Genomic DNA, 20,145 nt, shown 5'->3' with positions numbered 1-20,145 from the left:
TTAAGGCAAGGATCATACCTGGTTTATTTTAGGGTCTTACACAACAACTGGCACAGTTCCTTATACCTCATAGGCACTCAGCAACTGTTAATTGTGAATAACATTAAAAGTTGTAGGCAAAAATGTAAATGTACTCACATAGAGGAAACTTTCAGGCAATCCAATTATATAGGGGAAGAATGACAATATAAAAGTGGTTCTCAGCCTTGAGTGAAATTAAAATCACCTCAAGAGCTTGTAAAAAAAACATACTGATGCCTGGGTCCCACTTTTAGATTAAATAAAACCTAAAGATTCTGATTTAATTTGGCTAGGCTGGTCCCAGGCGTTGATACTTAATTGGTCAAGAAAGGAACCCATGAGCTGAAAGCAGTACCCAGCCTCTTCAGATCTCTTCTACTTTGTTGGGAAGAATTGACATAATTTATAACATAATCAGCCCACCCTTCTACCAACAGGAGTCAAGAGTGAACTTAGGCACTGGCACTAAAACCACATGTCCCCAGGTTCCCTCTCCTCCATTGACAGGGGTCCTTTGTGCTCAGAGGAGCAACTTGCTTCCTCAGATGTCTGTCACCCTCTCAGCAGGGTTGAGGGCTTCCCAAGTTTAAGGCTAAGACCAAAGTATTTCACACCTTCTTTCTTCCATTGACAGATGTTCTACTCACTAACATGGCCTCACCACTGGTGTCCACCTTGAGTCTGTGAAGACTGATTGCATTATCACTTTATCCTTGTTTATGCCAGATACCACAAGAAACCCTAGATTTCCAGGTCAGCTCTCATATCTCACACTAATTCCCAAAAAACTCTCCACACATTCTGTTTCTTTCTCCAACCCCATCCCAACTTCTGAAAGACTTCTACTGTGCCTTTTGAACTTCATAATCCATTCTCTGTATTCACTACTTTTTCTTTTCTCTTGCTGTAATAGAAACCTGACCCTCCCCTAAGGACATTGCTTCTTCCCCTGTAGCCTTCTAAAGTAAAAAACTTTTCCCCATAGCTCTTGTACCACAGGGTCCAGGCAAGGTGTGAAGTATATACTATACTTGGTGAACCTCATGCCATCAGAACCCTTACTGGTGCTGACTTCTTTAGACGGCCTGACTTACTGTTGCCCTCTCCAGCATCACTTCTGTCATTCTTCTTGGGGATTTCAGTACACCTCTGAAGCTGATCCTTCTGACACCTTGGCTTCTCATTTTTAACAATTTCTGTACTCTAGTGATCCTGATCTTTAACATACCTCAGCCACTTACTCCCATGGAATTTATCTTGTGCTGAAAATTTAAATCAAAACCAAATAACATTTTTTGGTAGAAATTTTCTAAAATGTATATTTTCTTGGGGTTTTTACTTTCTCTGGGTATCTCAGGGTTATCATTATATACATCATGCTAAAATGTAGTGATACCCTAATGAAACTTTGAGGCATATACAGTTCTGTTTTTTATAAAATGTCTGTAGGCTGCTAATGCTTTTTGAGTCCTTGTATATTTTCTATAATTTTCCCCTAACTCCTTTGCTGACAAGCCATCTGCTCATGGCTCTATGCCAATCTCTTTTGATTATTCTTTTCTAATTATCTGTTTTATATCTACTTTAATATTAGAGCTAATTGGTCAAGCTAAAAATTATTTACTTGGGATTTTAGAAATGTAAAAGTGTCATTAGCACTCGTCTAATCTAGTACTTAATTGGTCTATGGACATATTTGAGGATCTGGTAAAAAGCTTTAGCTTGTCTTCTATACATAGATGTATACATGTACATTTTACATGTATAATTTTGCATACTGTTTCAGGGGTTTTATAGTTTTCCTTAAGTTTACTCATGGACTTCCAATTAAAAAACTCTTGAACAAATCCAAATTTGTTGAAGTTTTATTTAGAAAAGAAATGCTCCTACTTGCAAACTCAATTTAGAAATTTCAAAGATCAAACAACAGAAAGTGTTGACACAAAGGAACATGAACTCTTCCTACCATTGAGGGTAACATTAACAATTGTTTAATTAGTAAATATCACTTTAGAATTACCAACAAAGGGACTTAAAACTGGCTCTTAGTATGTTGATATGTCTGTAGGGGAGCTGCCGTATTAGAATAAGTTCAGGACTGACAAAGTTAGTAAACCTGGCCCTATCACTATTAACAGCTAGTTGTATTATCTCAGACAACTCACCTAGTCTTCAGTTTCCTCCTCTGTAAAGCAGGGAAGTTGCACTAGTCTAGGAATCTCTAGTTCCTTTTAAAGCTAAAAAAAGGATAGAACCAATAATAAAACTGAGTAAAAGCAATTGACTTGGCTCTCCAGTGAGTAATGTGGTTTTTATGATGAATAATTTGATTGTTTGGCTTATTTATTTTCTTTGTTGCTAATAACAAAAATTCCTAGATGAATGAGGTCCTTGGATATTTTCAATACATGCAAAGCTAAAGTTAAATGTGGTTAGAGTGAAAAGAATGCTAGGCTTGTTAAATATTACCAGGTAGTAGTAGTAAAGTTGTAGTTAGTGGTATGTAATGTGTAAAGGAATAGTTTTTAGTTGGAGAATTTTTTAAAATAGGTGATTTAAAATTCCAACTAGATATTTTGCTGATATTTGTCCTTATATAACTTGCAGGCTTTTTTTTAGTCAGAGACAAGTTAGTTGGTTAAGTTTCTAAATTACCTGTTTTATTATTTGTTTTTAATTAGGCAAGTAAAGATTGAGATGGATCAGTACAAAGAAGAGCTGTCTAAAATGGAAAAGGAAATAATGCACCTAAAACGAGATGGAGAAAATAAAGCAATGCACCTCTCTCAATTAGATATGATCTTAGATCAGACAAAGACAGAGCTAGAAAAGAAAACAAATGCTGGTAAGCAAGTGGTTAGATGAGTATAGCTGCCTATGTATTTGTACTTAACGAAGTGAAATAATGTGAGAATTTGAGATGGTGGGGCTGGAAGGGAAAATAAGTGGTATTTTGCCTCTCGTAGATGAATATAATTGAATATTCTTAATATATACAAAGTTTGTAATAAATGGTTTACATATATTTATAAAATTATTCTCTCCTCTTAATAGTAAAGGAGTTAGAAAAGTTACAGCACAGTACTGAAACTGAACTAACAGAAGCCTTGCAAAAACGGGAAGTACTTGAGACTGAACTACAAAATGCTCATGGAGAATTAAAAAGTACTTTAAGACAACTCCAGGAATTGAGAGATGTACTACAGAAGGCTCAATTATCATTAGAGGAAAAATACACTACTATAAAGGATCTCACAGCTGAACTTAGGTGAGTTAAATAATAAGAAATTATATCACAGTTATAAGTCCTTGGATAATACAATAAAATATGTTGTTGCATTCTAGACGTCTAAATTTCTCAACTGTCTTTGGCTCACTTTGGCTCATCCCAGCCAGCCTATCCCATGCCTTATCTAACTAATTCAGCTGTCTTTGTTGGCCGCCAAAACTTTCATCCTCAGTCTTTAGACCATTTTATACTAGCCCTAGTGGTAAAAAATCATTGGGCATGCATACAGCAGTGGCTAACAGCAGGAGGATATTAATAATGATAATATTGTTCTTTGTATTAAGTCCTTATTTTATGCTAGGACTACGCCAGGGACTTCACATATGATCTCACTCATTTCCTTACAACACACCTATTAGAAACATATATCACCTTTTTAATAGTTGAGAAACCTGAGGCCTTGAGAAAAATAAAATGCCTCAAGTCATACAGGTAGTAGAGTCTAGAGAAGGGAGTTAAACACAAGTCTGTCCAACTCTAAAGTCTGGGATCTTAGATTAGCAGTATAACATAAACTGCTATGCTGACACACATGTATAGTGAGTGGAGGTGGACAGCCAGATTAGAGTCAAAGTATGAGAAATAGATTCAGAAAAGGAAAATAGAATTACAAATTAGGATGTAAAATGTGAAATAAAAGAACAGGATAAAGAGCAGCAAGATAACCCAGAAACTTAGATACTGTACCACAGAATTCAGTGTAGGGCCTCCTTCTCTTCTGTATCCACAAACTCATCCTTAGTAAATTTCATGTAGCTTTAAATACTATGTGTCAGACACTTCCAAACCCATTTCTCCAGTATTGACCTTTTCCTGTAACTCCAGATTCAATATCCAACTACTTAGTTGTTACCTCCATTCGGATATTTTTAAGAGGCATCTCAGACTTAGCCAAAATAGGACTCTTATATTTTCTCATAACCCTACCCTTCTCCTAACTCAGTATCATGCAGTTGCTCAAACCACAAATATATAAGATTTTTCTTGTTCTCTCTTTCCATCCCTTTTTTCATCCAGTGTATTAGCAAGCCATGTCAACTTTATTTCCAAAACATATATATATATATTTTTTCAGACAGATTCTCGCCCAGGTTGGAGTGCAGTGGCATGATCTCAGCTCACTGCAGCCTCCGCCTCCTGTTCAAGCAATTCTCCTGCCTCAGCCACTAAGTAACTGGGATTACAGGCACCTGCCACCACGCCTGGCTAATTTTTGTATTGTTAATAGAGGCGGGGTTTCACCATGTTGGCCAGACTGGTCTTGAACTCCTGACCTCAGGTGATCCATCCACCTGGGCCTCCCAAGGTGCTGGGATTACAGACATGAGCCACTGCACCCAGCCCCAAAACACATTCTTAAATCCATTGATTTCGTGGCCTCTTTTCTGTTATCCTTAGCACAAAGCATCATCTCTTACCTGGTCTGTTGCTGTGGCTTCCTAGCTGGGCTCTCTGCTTACAATCTTGACCCCCTCCCAACAATCCATTTTCCAAAAATAGATTTAAGTTTATTATTTAAAACATAAATTAGACCAGGCGCAGTGGCTCACGCCTGTAATCCCAACACTTTGGGAGGCCGAGACAAGCAGATCACAAGGTCAGGAGTTTGAAACCAGCCTGGCCAATATGGTGAAACCCCATCTCTACTAAAAATGCAAAAATCAGCCAGGTGTGGTGGCAGGTGTGTGTAGTCTTAGCTACTCAGGAGGCTGAGGCAGGAGAATTGTTTGAACCTGGGAGGTGGAGGTTGCAGTGAGCCAAGATTGAGCCATGATCCATTCCAGCCTGAGTGACAGAGTGAGACTCCATCTCAAAAAAAAAAAAAAAAATAGATCATATTGCTTACCTACTTAAACCTTCTAATGGCTTTCTAAAACCTTCAGAATAAAATCCAGACTCCTTCACAAATGAAAATAAAAACTACATTGATATATCACTTCATACCAAGGATGGTCATTTTTAAAAACCAAAAAATGGAAAAGAACAAGTGTTAGCAAGTGTAGAAAAAAATGAAATCCTCATTCATTACTGGAGGGGATCTAAAATGGTGCAGCCACTGTAGAAAACACTTTAGCCTTCCTCAGTAAGTTGAACGTAGAATTACCATATGACTCAGTAATTCCACTCCTAGTTTTGTACTCAAAAGGGTTGAAAACAGATATCTAAGCAAAAATTGTATACAAGTGTTTACAAAGTAAGCCAAAAAGTGAAAACACCCCAAATGTTCATCATCAGATGAATGGATAAACAAAATATAGTGTCTTAGTCCGTTTTCATGCTGCTGATAAAGACATACCTGAGACTGGGCAATTCACCAAAGAAAGAAGTTTAATGGACTCACAGTTCCACGTGGCTGGGGAGGCCTCACAATCATGGTGGAAGGTGAAAGACACATCTCATATGGTGGCAGACAAGAGAAGAGAGCTTGCGCAGGGAAACTCCGCTTTATAAAACCATCAGATCTCTTGAGACTTATTCACTCTCATGAGAACAGCATGGGAAAGACCTGCCCCCATGATTCAGTTACCTCCCACTGGTTCTCTCTCACAACACATGGGAATTCAAGATGAGATTTGGGTGGGGTCACAGCCAAACTGTATCATTCTGCCCCGGCCCCTCCCAAATCTCATGTCCTCACATTTCAAAACAAATTGTGCCTTCCCAACAGTCTCTCAAAGTCTTAATTCATTTGAGCAGTAACTCAAAAGTCCACAGTCCAAAGTCTCATCTGAGACAAGGCAAATCCCTTCTGCCTGTCAGCCTGTAAAATCAAAAGCAAGTTAGTTACTTCCTAGATACAGTGGGGGTACAGACATTGGGTAAATACACCCATTCCAAATGGTAGAAATTGGCCAAAACAAAGGGGCTACAGGCCCCATGCAAGTCCAAAATTCAGCAGGGCAGTTAAATCTTAAAGCTCCAAAATGACCTATTTTGACTCCATGTCTCACATCCAGGTCACACTGATGCAAGAGGTGGGTTTCCTTGGTCTTGGCAGCTCCACCCCTGTGGCTTTGTAGGCTACAGCCTTTCTCCTGGCTGCTTCCACCGGCTGGCATTGAGTATCTGTGGCTTTTCCAGGCTCATGGTGCAAGCTGTCAGTGCATCTGTTATTCTGGGGTTCTGGAGGATGGTGGCCCTCCCTCTTCTCACAGCTCTACCAGGCAGCGCCCCAGTGGGGACTCTGTATGGGGGTGCCCACCCCACATTTCCCTTCCGCACTTTCCTAGCAGAGGTTCTCCATGAAGCCCTGCCTCAGCAGCAAACTTCTGCCTGGAGAACCAGGCCTTTCCATATATCCTCTGAAATCTAGGTGGAGGTTCCCAAACCTCAATTCATGACTTCTGTGTACTCACAGATTCAACATTGGGTAGAAGCTGCCAAGGCATGGGGCTTGCACCCTCTGAAGCCACGGCCTGTGCTCTATGTTGGCCTTTTTCCACCACAGCTACAGTGACTGGGATGCAGGGCACCAAGTCCCTAGGCTGCACACAGCGTGGTGACCCTGGATCCCACCCACGAAACCATTTTTTCCTCCTAGGCCTCCAGGCCTGTGATGGGAGAGGCTGCTCCAGAGACCTCTGACATGCCCTGGAGACATTTTCCCCATTGTCTTGGGGATTGACATTTGGCTTCTCATTACTTATGCAAATTTCTGCAGCCAGCTTGAATTTCTCCTCAGAAAATGGGATTTTCTTTTCTATCACACTCAAGTCACCTCTGGAGTGCTTTGTTGCTTAGAAATTTCTTCCACCAGATACGCTAAATCATCTCTCCGAAGTTCAAAATTCCACAAATCTCTAGGGCAGGGGCAAAATGCCACCAGTCTCTTTGCTAAAACTTAAGAGTCACCTTTGCTCCAGTTCCCAACAAGTTCCTCATTTCTCTCCAAGACCACCTCATTCTGGACTTTATTGTCCATATTGCTATCAGAATTTTGGTCAAAGCCATTGAACAAGTCTCTAGGAAGTTCCAAATTTTCCCACATTTTCCTGTATTCTTCTGAGCCCTCCAAACTTCCAACCCTACCTGTTACCCAGTTCCAAAGTCGCTTCCACATTTTTGGGTATCTACAGTAGTGCCCCACTTTACTGGTACCAATTTACTGTATTAGTGAGTTTTCACACTGTTGATAAAGACATACCTGAGACTGCGCAATTTACAAAAGAAAGAGGTTTAATGGACTCACAGTTCCACGTGGCTGGGGAGGCCTCACAATCATGGTGGAAGGTGAAAGGCACATCTCACTGGTAGCAGACAAGAGAACTTGTGCAGGGAATCTCCCATTTTTAAAACCATCAGATCTCATGAGACTTATTCACTGTCACAAGAATAGCCAAGGAGAGACCTGCCCCCATGATTCAATTACCTCCCACTGGGTTTCTCCTAAACATGTAGAATTCAAGATCAGATTTGGGTGGGAACACAGCCAAACCATATCATATAGTGTATCCATACAAAGAATATTATTCAGTCATAAAAACGAATAAACTACTGATACATGGTACAAAGTGCATGAACTTTGAAAACATTATGCTAAGTGAAAGCCAGACACATGATGCATAATTCCATTTATATGAAATATTCAGAATTGGCAAATTCATAGAGAAAGAAAGATTAGTGGTTGCCAGGGACTAGGGGAAGGGAAAATGGAAAATAAGTGCTAATGAGTAGGAAGTTCTTTGTGGGGGACTGATGGAAAAATACTGGACATAGATAGTGGTGATGGTTACATAACATTATGAATATACTTAATGCTTCTGAACTGTGCACTTTAAAATGGTTAAAATGGTAAATTTTATATTATATGAATTTTACCACAGTTAAAAAAATCCAAGTTCCTTATCTTGAATACAAAGCCCTATGTGGTCTGGTTCCTGTCTACTTCTCTGGCCTCATTTCATACAACTCTCCTTGTTCCTGACATTTTTCTTATACTTTACACTTACCAAGTTTGCTTCTACCATGGAACCTTGGCCATAGCTGTTTCTTTTTACTGGAATAACAGTTATATGGTCAGCTTCTTCTTGTCCTTCACATTTCTTCAGAGAGAAGCCTTCTCTGACTACCCACTCTAAAGTAGCCACCCAGTCACTACCTCATCATGCAGTTAATGCTCTAACATAGCATTTAATATTATATTTTTCTTACTTAGGTGTCTGTCTTTTCTTCTGGACTATTACAATGTAAACTCAGATCAGAGACATTTATCTTTTTTACTATTAAATCCACAGCACTTAGAACCCTGGCATATAGGAAACATCCAGTAAATATTTGCAAAATAAATAAGTGAATGAAAACATGAAAGATGTAAACAGTGAAATCTTAAGTTCTAGCTAACAGATGAATTGTGGAAGCTCCGCTATTTGCATAGATAGAAGTTAGAGTTTTCTTTAATTTCATACTATTTTTAGAATATTAGTTTTAGCCTTGTGTTATATACCTCTTGAGACTTTTAGAAGAATATTAAAAACAACTCATTAAAGAAGTTCAAAATCTTCTTTTAAAAATTAGTACCCTTATCAGTACTATTTCATATTTCAGACTGGAAAATCATATGAAGATTTTCAAGATCAACATTTTCAACCTTTGTCTTATTAGAACTTAGAGTTTCAAATTATTCTCTGATCACAGGCTTCACTTTGGTAAAAGCCTTAAAATTGTGTCAGTATTAAGCATTTTATAATATAAGGTTATACATAAATTAGGGTTTAAGAGGGCTTAGAATTTGTAATATTTTTATATTAGATTTAAGTGCTTTTTTGTATGTAAGGCATCATTTCGAGTAACATCCTCATGAGAAATACTATGGTTAAATGCCTCATTCAATTGTAATGAAGTCACAATTGTTACATGTAAAAGACTTTGAAACACTCCTTTGACCTGTGTATGAAAAAATGTGGATATGTATTTTTAAAAATTCTTATAATCATTCAATCTTGGAGTCCTGGGAGTGTTTTAGCAATTAGCTTAAATTATCTGTAATACCACAGTGTGAGTTAACTTTTACCCTTTTAGAATACTCTTTATTAAATTAATTGTATTGACGTCAATCTTTTTCTTTATCTATTATTCCTTAAATTTGACCCTTTCAATCTGACTTGATTGCATATATTATTTTGCTTTTAATTTATAGAAGAGGTAACCTGGTTGACCTAACTTTTTAAAATTATACTCTTCCTACTATCTGCTTTGATCTTTTTCCTTTGATAAATTGTAGAGAATGCAAGATGGAGATTGAAGACAAAAAGCAGGAGCTCCTTGAAATGGATCAGGCACTTAAAGAGAGAAATTGGGAACTAAAGCAAAGAGCAGCTCAGGTTGATTTTTCTTGATTATATTTTAATGGAGTTTTCTGTTATGACACAGTCACACAGGATTTGAGAGGTCACCAATTTTTTGTAAAATGGGCATTTTTATAGCATATCTTTTCTCTGCACATAGGGTTTACTAAATTAGAGATATGTCATCTCTCTTTATCTTGATATTTTTCTAGCAAGTAGATTTTGAAAATGAGGATTAGCTTAGTATCTGAGCCTTTTGATCTCTTATATTACCCTGTATCAGAAGAAGCTAAGTGTTGGAGGAACAAAAATATTAGGAAGGCGTTATTTAGCACTTTTTGTCCAGCATAAAATGAAGTCTGAATTATTTGTCATTTATGAACACAACTATATTTTATTGTTTCTATAATGTATATGGGATTGAATGTCACTATGTATTGTTAAAAAAAATGTATATGGGGCTCATGAACCAGTATTAGTAAACAATGATTATTTTTCCCATTTAAAAAATAATTTGAGTTTATACTAAAGCAAAGAGCATTAGTATATTAGCTATACTAATAAAATGAGTTTATACTTGTTATACTTGCTATAAACAATTACAAAGCCTATTCTAAGCATACAAGTTTTTATATCAGAATAAAATTGAACAACAGTTTAAGGTTATTTTTTAGGTTACACATTTGGATATGACTATTCGTGAGCACAGAGGAGAAATGGAACAAAAAATAATTAAATTAGAAGGTACTCTGGAGAAATCAGAATTGGAACTTAAAGAATGTAACAAACAGGTAAATTATTTTAAAATTACGTATTTTAAATTATTTTTAAAAAAATTCAAACTGTAACTAAAAACACCCCTTCAAATAGTGGGTGTTTTTTGTTATTGTTGTTTTGTTTTTTGTTTTTTTTGGAGACAGAGTCATTCTCTGTCACCCAGGCTGGAGAGCAGTGACACGTGATCATACCTCACTGCAGCCTCGAGTTCCTGGGCTCAAGCAATCCTCCTGCCTCGGTCTCCCCAAAGCTTTGGGATTACAGGTGTGAGCGACCACACTCTGTGGATCTTTCACTTCTTTGATTAAATTTCTTCCTAGATACTTTATTTTTTTGTAGCTGCTTTAAATAGGATTGCCTTCTTGATTTCTTTTTCACATTGATTGCTTTTAGTGTATAGAAATGCTACTGATTTTTGTATGTTAATTTTGTATCTTGCAACTTGACTGAATTTATCAGTTCTTTTTTAGTTTTTGTTTTTGTTTGTGTTTTGAGACAAGATCTCACCCTGTCATCTGGGCTGGAGTGCAGTGTCATGATCATAGCTCACTGCCGCCTCAACATCCCAAGCTCAGGTGATTCCCTCCACCTCAAGTCTCTGAAGTAGCTGGGACTACAGGCGTGCACCACCATGATTGGCTAATTTTTAAATTTTTTGTAGAGATGGGGTTTTGCCATGTTGCCTAGGTAGGTCTCAAACTCCTGGGCTCAAGCGATCTTCCCCCCTCAGCTTCCCAAAGTGCTGGGATTACAGGCATGAGACACCACGCCAGCCCTGTTTATCAGTTCTAATAGTTTTTTGGTGGAGTTTTCAGGTTTTTCCAAATACAAGATTATATCCTCTGCAAACAAGGATAATTTAACTTCTCTCTTTCCAATTTGGATGCCCTTTCTTTCTCTTCTGTAGTTGCTCTAGTCAGGACTCCCAGTATTATACTGAATAATAGTGGTGAAAGTGGGCATACTTGTCTTGTTCTATATCTTAGTGGAAAGACTTTCAGTTTTTCCCTATTCCTATGATATTAACTGTGGGTTTGTTGTAAATGATCTTTACTGTGTTATTTTCCTTCTTTTTTTTTTTCTTTGAGATGGAGTCTTGCTCTGTCACCCGGGCTAGAGTGCAGTGGCGCGATCTCAGCTCACTGCAACCTCCGCCTCCCGGGTTCAAGCAATTCTCTGCCTCAGCCTCCCCAGTAGCTGGGATTACAGGTGCCCACCACCACGCTCAGCTAATTTTTGTATTTATAGTAGAGACAGGGTTTCACCATCTTGGCCAGGCTGGTCTTGAACTCCTGACCTCATGATTTCACACACCTCAGCCTCCCAAAGTGCTGGGATTACAGGCGTGAGCCACTGCGCCCAGCCTGTTATTTTCCTTCTATACCCAATTTGTTGAGAGCTTTTATAATGTAAAGATGTTGAATTTTATCTGATGCTTTTCAATAATGCTTTTAATTTTAATATGAAATTATTATATCGTTTTTGTCCTTGATTCTGTTGATGTAATGTATCATGTTTAATGATTTGTGTATGTTGAACCATCTTGGCATCCCTGGGATGAATGCCACTTGGTTATGGTGAATGATCTTTTAAAAATGTTTTTGAATTCAGTTGATAGTATTTTGTTGTGGATTCTGCCTCTGTGTTCATCAGGGATATTGGCCTGTTGTTTTCTGTTTCTGTTATGTCCTTGTCCGATTTTGGTATCAGGGTAATGCTGGCCTTGTAGAATGAGTTTAGAAGTGGGCCAGGCACGGTGGTGCGTGCCTGTAATCCCAGCACTTTGGGAGGTCGAGGTGGGCAGATTGCCTGAGCTCAGTTCAAGACCAGCCTAGACAACCTGGTGAAACCCCATCTCTATAGAAAGTAGAAAAATTAGCCAGGTGTAGTGGCATGTGCCTGTAGTCCCAGCTACTAAGGAGGCTGAGGTGGAAGGATTGCTTGAGCCTGGGAAGTAGAGGCTGCATTGAGCCATGAGTGCACAACTGCACCCCAGCCTGGGCGACAGAGTGAAACCCTGTCTCAAAAAAAAAAAAAAAAAAAAAAAAAAGTGTTCCCTCCTCTTCAATTTTTTGAAATAGTTTGAGTAGAATTCGTATTAGTTTTTCTTTAAATGTTTGGTAGAATTCAGCAGTGAATGTATCAGGTCCTGGGCTTTTCTTTGATGGGCGACTTTTTATTACTGCTTTTATCTCATTACTTGTTATTGTTCTATTCAAGTTTTCTGTTTCTTCATGGTTCAATCTCAGTAGGTTGTGTGGGTCCAGGAATTTATCCATTTCTTCTAGTTTTTCCAATTTGTTGGTATGTAGTTGTTCATAACAGTCTGTAGTGATCCTTTGTATTTCTGTGGTATGAGTTGTAATGTTTCCTTTTTCATCTCATTTTATTTATTTGGATTCTCTCTCTTCTTAGTCATCTAAAGGTATTTGTTAATTTTGTTCATCTTTTCAAGAAATTAACTCTTTGTTTCATTTATCCTCTGTATTGTTTTATAGTCTCAATTTCATTTATTTTTGCTCTGATCTTTATTACTGCTTTCCTTCTAATAATATTGGGTTTGGCTGTTGCTATTCCAGTGTGGGAAAGGCAGTTCAAGACCAACTTGAACTTACCTTTTGTAGAGACAGGGTCCCACTATGTTGCTCAGGCTCACATTCTTATCAGCACATGGAATTATCCAGAATACATAAATGTATTATGTATTATCCAGAATATATAATATGTTAGGCCACAAAATAAGTCTCATCAAATTTTTAAAGGTAGAAATCCTATCAAATATATTCTCAATGCAATTCTAAAAGCATCATTTTCAGTAATATGTCCAATAATATTTTCAATAATGCTTTTAATTTTAACATGCACCTTTAGGTGCATTGTTTGTTTGAAATTTTTGTATTTTTTTGATGTAAGCAGTTATTGCTATAAACTTTCCTCTTGGTACTGCATTCACAGTAGCCCGTAGGTTTTGTTATGTTGTATATCCATTTTTATTTGTTTCAAGACATTAAAATTTTTTTTAAAATTTCTTCACTCACCCTTTGTTCATTCAGGTGCATGTTGTTTACATTTTATGTATTTATATAATTTCTAAAGTTCCTCTTATTATTGATTTCTATTTTTATTCCATAGTGGTTAGATAATATATTTGATAGGATTTCTACCTTTAAAATTTGATGAGACTTATTTTGTGGCCTAACATATTTATGTATTCTGGATAATATTCCATGTGCAGATAAGAATGTGAGCCTGGGCAACATAGTGGGACCGGACCCTGTCTCTACAAAAAGTGAAAAAAAATTAGCCAGGTGTGATGATGAGCACTTGTAGTCCCAGCTACTTGGGAGGCTGAGGCGGGAGGATCACTTGAACCCAGGAGGTCGAGGCTGCAGTGAGCTATGATTGTGCCACTGCACTCCAGCCTGGGCATCAGAGTGAGACCCTGTCAAAAAAAAAAAAGAAAAGAAAAGAAAAGAGAGAAAAAAAAGAATATGTATTCAGTAACAGTGGGTGAAATGTTCTGTAAATGTCAGTTACAAAATGCCTCCTTGGCCTAGTTTGTAGTTGAACTCTGATGTTTCTTTGTTGATTTTTTTAATCTGGACAATCTGTTCATTACTGAGAGTGGGGTATTGAAGTCCCTGTCGTTTTATTGCAACCACCTATTTGTCCCTTGAGATCTATTAATGTTTGCTTTATATACTCGGGAGCTTTATATGCCTGGGTGCATAGATATTTATAATTTTTATATCCTCTTGCTAGCGTGACACATTTATTATTATATACTGGCCTTCTTTGTCTCTTTCTACTGTCTTTGACCTGTAGTCTGTTTTGTCTAAGTATAGCTATTTCTGCTCTTTTGATTTCCATTTGAATGGAACATCTTTTTACATTCTTTTACTTTCAGTCTATGTGTGTCTTTATGAAGTGAATTTCTTTTAGGAAGCATATAGTTGGATTTGTTTTTTAATCCATTCACCCACTCTATGTGTTTTAAATGGAAAATTTAGTCCAGTTACATTCAATGTTATTATTAATAGGTAAGGATCTGTGCGTTTCTGTTACTTGTTTCTTAGTTGTTTTGTAACTCCTCCCTTTCTTTCCCACTTACTGTCTTTCATTGTGGTTAAATGATTTTTTCTGGTAGTATGATTAATTGGTTGCTGTTTATTTTTAGTGTATCTCTCACAGGTTTTTGCTTTGTGGTGAGACTTATAGAAAACATCCTATTGTTATAACAAGCTATCAAAAACTGATATCAACTGTGATAGCAAAAACAAAAAAAAGTAAAAACTTGTATACTTTAATCTCCTTCTCCTTCCACATTTTGAATTTTTGGTGTTCCAATTAAATTGTTATATTGCCTATCTCTGAATAAATTGTTGTAATTATTATTTTTAATAATTTTGCCTTTTAGTCTTCTTACTAAAGATATAAGTGGTTTACACACCATGATTTCAGTGTTGGTGTAACAGTCACATTAGTGGCTGTTTTTCTTTTAAGTTTGAAGTATTCCCTTTAGCATTTTTTGTAGGACAGGTCTAGTAGCGACAAATTTCCTCAGCTTTTCTTTGGGAAAGTGTCTCTTCTTCATTTCTGAAGGATAACTCTGCTTGGCACAGTATTCATGATTGACAGGTTTTTTTTGTTCAGCACTGAGTATGTCATCTTACTCCCTCCTGGTCTGTAAATTTCTGCTGAGGTGTCTGCTACCAGGCATACTGGATCTTCCTTATATATTATTTGCTTCTTTTCTCTCACTGCTTTCAGGATCCTGTGTTTGTCTTTGATCTTTGAGAGTTTCATTATAATATATCTTAGGGTGTTATTATTTGGGTTTAATCTGGTTAGCGATCTTTGACCTCTTTATACCTGCATACTTATATCTTTCCTCAGGTTTGGAAATTTTTCTTTTGTTTCTTTAAAAAAGCTTTCTACCCCTTTGTCTTTCTCAGTTCCCTTTTTAACTCCAATAATTCAAAGATTTGCTCTTTTGATGTTGTCCCAAAGATCCCATAAGCTTTGTTTATTCCTTTTTATTCCTTTTTTCCTCCTCTCACTGTGTAGTCTATTTATCTATCTATCTGTCTGTCTATCTATCTATCTATCTATCTATCTATCTATCTATCTATCTGTCAAACTAATTAACTAACTAACATGGGGTCTTTGTTACCCAGAGGTGGAGTGCAGTGGCACAATCATAGCTCAATGTAGCCTTGACCACCTGGGCTCAAAGAATCTTCCCACTTCCGCATTGTGAGTAGCTGGGATTACAGGTGCATGCCGCCACACCTGGCTAATTAAAAAAAAATTTATTTTAAGTGATGGAGTTTCACTATGTGACTCAGTCTGGTCTCAGACTCCTGGGCTCAAGCGATCCTCTCAGCCTACTGAGTATCTGGGATTACAGGTGTGAGCCACCATCCTCAGTTCTGATTATATATTTTCAAATAGTCCATCTTCAAGCTCACTGATTCTATTTGACCCATTCTGCTGTTGATGCTCTTTATTTCATTTTTCACTTCATTTATTGTATTTTTCAGCTCCAAAATTTTTGTTTGATTTTTTAAAAATTATTTTATTCTGTTGTTTTTTTGATAAATTTCTCAATTGATTCCCTGTGTCATCTTAGAGTTTGTTGAACTTCCTTAAAATACCTATTTTCAGTTCTTTGAGAGATCACACATCTCCATCACTTCAGGGTTACTCTCTGGTGCCTAATTTTGTTCATTTGGTAAGGTTGTATTTCTTTCAATGTTCTTGATACTTGTAGATATGCAATGACATCTGCATATTCAGGGACTGGGTATTTATTTTAGTCTTTGCAGTCTGGCTTAGTTTGTGCTTGTCCTTTTTGGGAGGCCCTTCCAGGAATTTAAGCAAACTGGCTTTTGTGTTCCCTGAGGCTGTGATCACTGCAGCTGTTGAACACTAGAGAATAATCTACATCCAGGCTTGCTGCAGGTCTTACGAGGGCTTCAAGGTTGACATGGCTTTCTGGCCCACATGGACCTGGGAAGGGGTCAAGTTGCGTACTAAGGCTGTGGGAATGCTTGCCAGGGACCCAGGTCCAGAAGGCTGTCCTGGTGGCCCAGATGGGCATGTTTCCCAGCAAATCTTTTGACAGGTGGGATGAGTCTCTAGTTGCAATGAGAGGGGCTGGAGTTGAGACTGGCCCTGTTGGGATATATTGTGGAATGGAGGCTGAAGAGCCCAGTCTCAGCTTAGAGGGGCACACATAGCCCAGCAAGCTCCTTCACAGGATATTTCCCCAACGACAGTGTGAGGAGCTAGAGTTGAGACTGGGCCCCCTTGGCATCTGCTGTGGGATGGAGGCTGGAGAACCTATCTTGTTGGCCCAGACAGGGCCAGCAGGTCTCAGCTCAGATGGAATAGTTCCCTGTCTGCAGTGGGAGGTGCTGGAGCTGAGATTTAACCCCTTTAGCATCTGCTGTGCGACAGAGGCTGGAGAGCCTATCTCATTATTTCAGAGGTGCATGTGTCTCCCAGCAAGTACCTGCACAGATGGGATAGTTCCCTGATTGCAGCAGGAGAGTCGGGACTGAGACTGGGTCCCCTTGGGATCTGCTCTGGGACAGAGGTTGGCAAGCCTTTCAAGGAGGCGTAGACTCCTAGGCAGCAGGATAAGGACAGGTCTCCCTTTGGGTCTGTGTGTGAGCAGCTCTGAGCTGGGACCTTAGCTGAGGGGAGTTGGAGCAGAGTCACCAGGCAATTTTCCGGTTCACTGCTGAGACTGATGTCAGCAGGGAGAGAGCCTTTCCACTAAGGCACTAGTATGCATGATTCCTTATGGACCCCTTTTCAGATGGTTGTGCTTGTAGGCTCAAGGCCAAATGGGGCTGTTGCCAAGTCCCTTGGGGACGTGGGCTGTTTCCAGGCTTGAACCCAGAAGCAAGCTTGGCATATCAGCCACCTGGGTTTCTGTCTGTGCTCTCAAAATAACCCTCCCACGTCTTCGTCTCTACTAGGATTTCACAAACTCCTACCTGAATCCTGAGGCTCCTGCAAAGAGGCTTTTGACTATAGAAAAGTGCAGGATTCTTTTTTTATTTTATTTTATTTTAAATTAACAGTGTTTATTTACCTCTAAGTATTGTTGAGAGACTGGGGTGAAGACACAATTTTCATTTTGTAATTTACAGACTTCTATAAGCTAAAACAAAAACAAAAAAGTCTTCTCTATTTAATATAATGGTAGAATACAACTTCTACTTTTATTTATTTTAATTTTTTAAATTTCAATCGCTTTTGGGGTACAAGTAGTTTTGGTTACATAGATACATTTTATAGTGGTGAAGTCTGAGAGGGTGCAGGATTCCTGTTGTTGTGGGGGAATATGAGTGGGTTACCCTCTATTCTGCCTTTCTGGTAATGTCCAAGAACAAGAATTTTTGTGCTTATTTCCAGGATACGATTGCCTTAACCTATTTATATTTTGCTTTTAGATATGAGTGTTTAAAGCTTGACTTACTTGGAACACAGCATTGATTAAATTACATTTCATTAATTTTACTGATACTGCTTATCTGTTTAAAATTCAGATAGAAAGTCTGAATGACAGATTACAAAATGCTAAAGAAGAGCTTCGAGAAAAAGAGTTTATAATGCTACAAAATGAACAGGAGATAAGTCAACTGAAAAAAGAAATTGAAAGAACACAACAAAGGATGAAAGAAATGGAGAGTGTAAGCAAATTATTTCCACCTAAGGAACAAGTGGTAGTCTCTGTTGAGTGAAATGAATCTTTATGTTTTAAACTGGTTGGTTTTAATATACAGAAACTGTGCCATAACTGTTTTTAGGCTAGTTTTTTGTGCCAGAAACCTGTTAGTTTCTTTGACCTTTTAAAATATTTTTCTGATGGTCTAGGTATAGGCAAAGACAGTGTCTTATTTATCTCTGTATACAGGCCTTTGCATGGTATCTTTCATATAGTAAATCTACAATATATGCTTATTTGGTTGACAAATATTTATTGAGAAGCTGCTATGTAATAGAATTGAGGAGTCAGCTTTTTTTTTTTTTTTTTTTTTTGAGACTGAGTCTCTCTCTGTTGCCCAGGCTGGAGTGCAGTGGCTCAATCTTGGCTCATTGCAACCTCTGCTTTCCAGGTTCCAGTGATTCTCCTGCCTCAGCCTCCCAAGTAGCTGGGATTACAGGCACCTGCCACCACGCCTGGCTAATTTTTGTATTTTTAGTAGAGATGGTGTTTCACCATATTGGCCAGGCTGGTTTTGAACTCCTGACCTTGTGATCCACCTGCCTTGGCCTCCCAAAGTGCTGGGATTACAGGCGTGAGCTACCGTGCCCGGCCGAAGAGTCAGCTATTAATAAGATACAGTGTTTTGTCTGTTAGGAACTCCATCAAAAGAATGGATAAATAAATAATTGTACATTGAGACCAAGTGCACTGAGTTGCCAGATGAAGTTTGATGACTTCATATCATCAGTATGCATGTGTGTTGACTGGTGAATTCATTCCTCCACTTGCTCTTTTAAAAAGTGAATTTAGGGTCAGGCACGATGACTCACACTTATAATCCCAGCACTTTGGGAGGCCAAGTTGGCAGGATCATTTGAGCCCAGAAATTCAAGACCAGCCTGGGCATCGTAGTAGTGGGACCCCTGTCTCTACAAAAACATTAAAAAACTAGCTAGGTGTGGTGATGCATGCCTGTGGTCCCAGCTACTTGGGAGGCTGAGATGGGAGGATTGCTTGAGCCTGGGAGGTCAAGGCTGCAGTGATTTGTGATCATGCCACTGCCCTCCAATCTGGGCAACAGAGCAGGAGCCTGTACCAAACGAAGAAGAAGAAGAGGAAGAAGAGGAGGAAGAGGAAGAAGAGGAAGAAGAAGGAGGGGGGAGGGAGAGTGGGGAGGAGGGGGAGGAATACTTTATTAGAAATTTAATTGAGTAATATAAAACCATTTCAGTGGGAGTAGCAGCCCCAGTGACAAGTTTTACTTTCACAGAGAGTAAGACCTTAACCCAGCTGTGTGGATTAAATGGTGGATTTTAATTATCTATACCAATATATTCTCTGTCTTTGACATAGATAATCAAATGTTAACTTCTCTTTTCTCTTTATGTTTTCTGTCATAAATGTTACATTTAAAATGATAAAAGATTATATGGCTTGTGTATGTTACAGTCATGTAATATATATCAATAAGAGTCCCAATTATGGTATTTTTGTCATTTTCTCATTAGATTTTTTTCTTGAATATCAGTTTCACAGTGGGTGATACTCATTGTATGTTAAAGGATTTAGTTGGAAGGTGGAAATTTACGTATTAAGCAAAATCAGAATAAGAAATAGGTTATCTATATATTTCATTCTGAAACCTACAAATACCTTATGCTTTTCAGGTTATGAAAGAGCAAGAACAGTACATTGCCACTCAGTACAAGGAGGCCATAGATTTGGGGCAAGAATTGAGGCTGACCCGGGAGCAGGTGCAGAACTCTCATACAGAATTGGCAGAGGCTCGTCATCAGCAAGTCCAAGCACAGAGAGAAATAGAAAGGCTCTCTAGTGAACTGGAGGATATGAAGCAACTCTCTAAAGAGAAAGTAATCCCTATTTTAAATAATCTTATGTATCTGAAATCTTACAAATATTAGCATTTTTTTGAACTGTAGAATATAGTTCTTGCAAAAATGAACTGTATTGCACAACAGTGTGAATGTACTTAATCCCACTGAATTATACACTTAAAAATGGTTAAAATGGTCAATTTTGTGTGTATTTTA

At 38.2% G+C, this 20,145-nt stretch overlaps 1 protein-coding gene across 20 annotated transcripts in view; it reads left to right on the top strand.

Moving 5' to 3' along the window:
* Positions 1 to 20,145, top strand: part of CCDC18 (coiled-coil domain containing 18) — a 97,869-nt gene that overhangs the window by 56,408 nt on the left and 21,316 nt on the right. For all 20 annotated transcript variants that reach the window (XM_057302928.2, XM_034931314.4, XM_034931321.4 and 17 more), the window contains 6 exons: positions 2,703 to 2,866; positions 3,076 to 3,289; positions 9,531 to 9,630; positions 10,269 to 10,385; positions 17,934 to 18,077; positions 19,762 to 19,965. In XM_057302928.2, coding sequence (XP_057158911.2) covers positions 2,703 to 2,866; positions 3,076 to 3,289; positions 9,531 to 9,630; positions 10,269 to 10,385; positions 17,934 to 18,077; positions 19,762 to 19,965 — 943 coding nt within the window. The remainder of the gene's footprint in view (positions 1 to 2,702; positions 2,867 to 3,075; positions 3,290 to 9,530; positions 9,631 to 10,268; positions 10,386 to 17,933; positions 18,078 to 19,761; positions 19,966 to 20,145) is intronic.

This window comes from Pan paniscus, chromosome 1 (genome assembly GCF_029289425.2).
Source record: "Pan paniscus chromosome 1, NHGRI_mPanPan1-v2.0_pri, whole genome shotgun sequence".
Classification (NCBI taxonomy): domain Eukaryota; kingdom Metazoa; phylum Chordata; class Mammalia; order Primates; family Hominidae; genus Pan; species Pan paniscus.
This window is presented reverse-complemented; position numbering and strand designations above follow the sequence as displayed.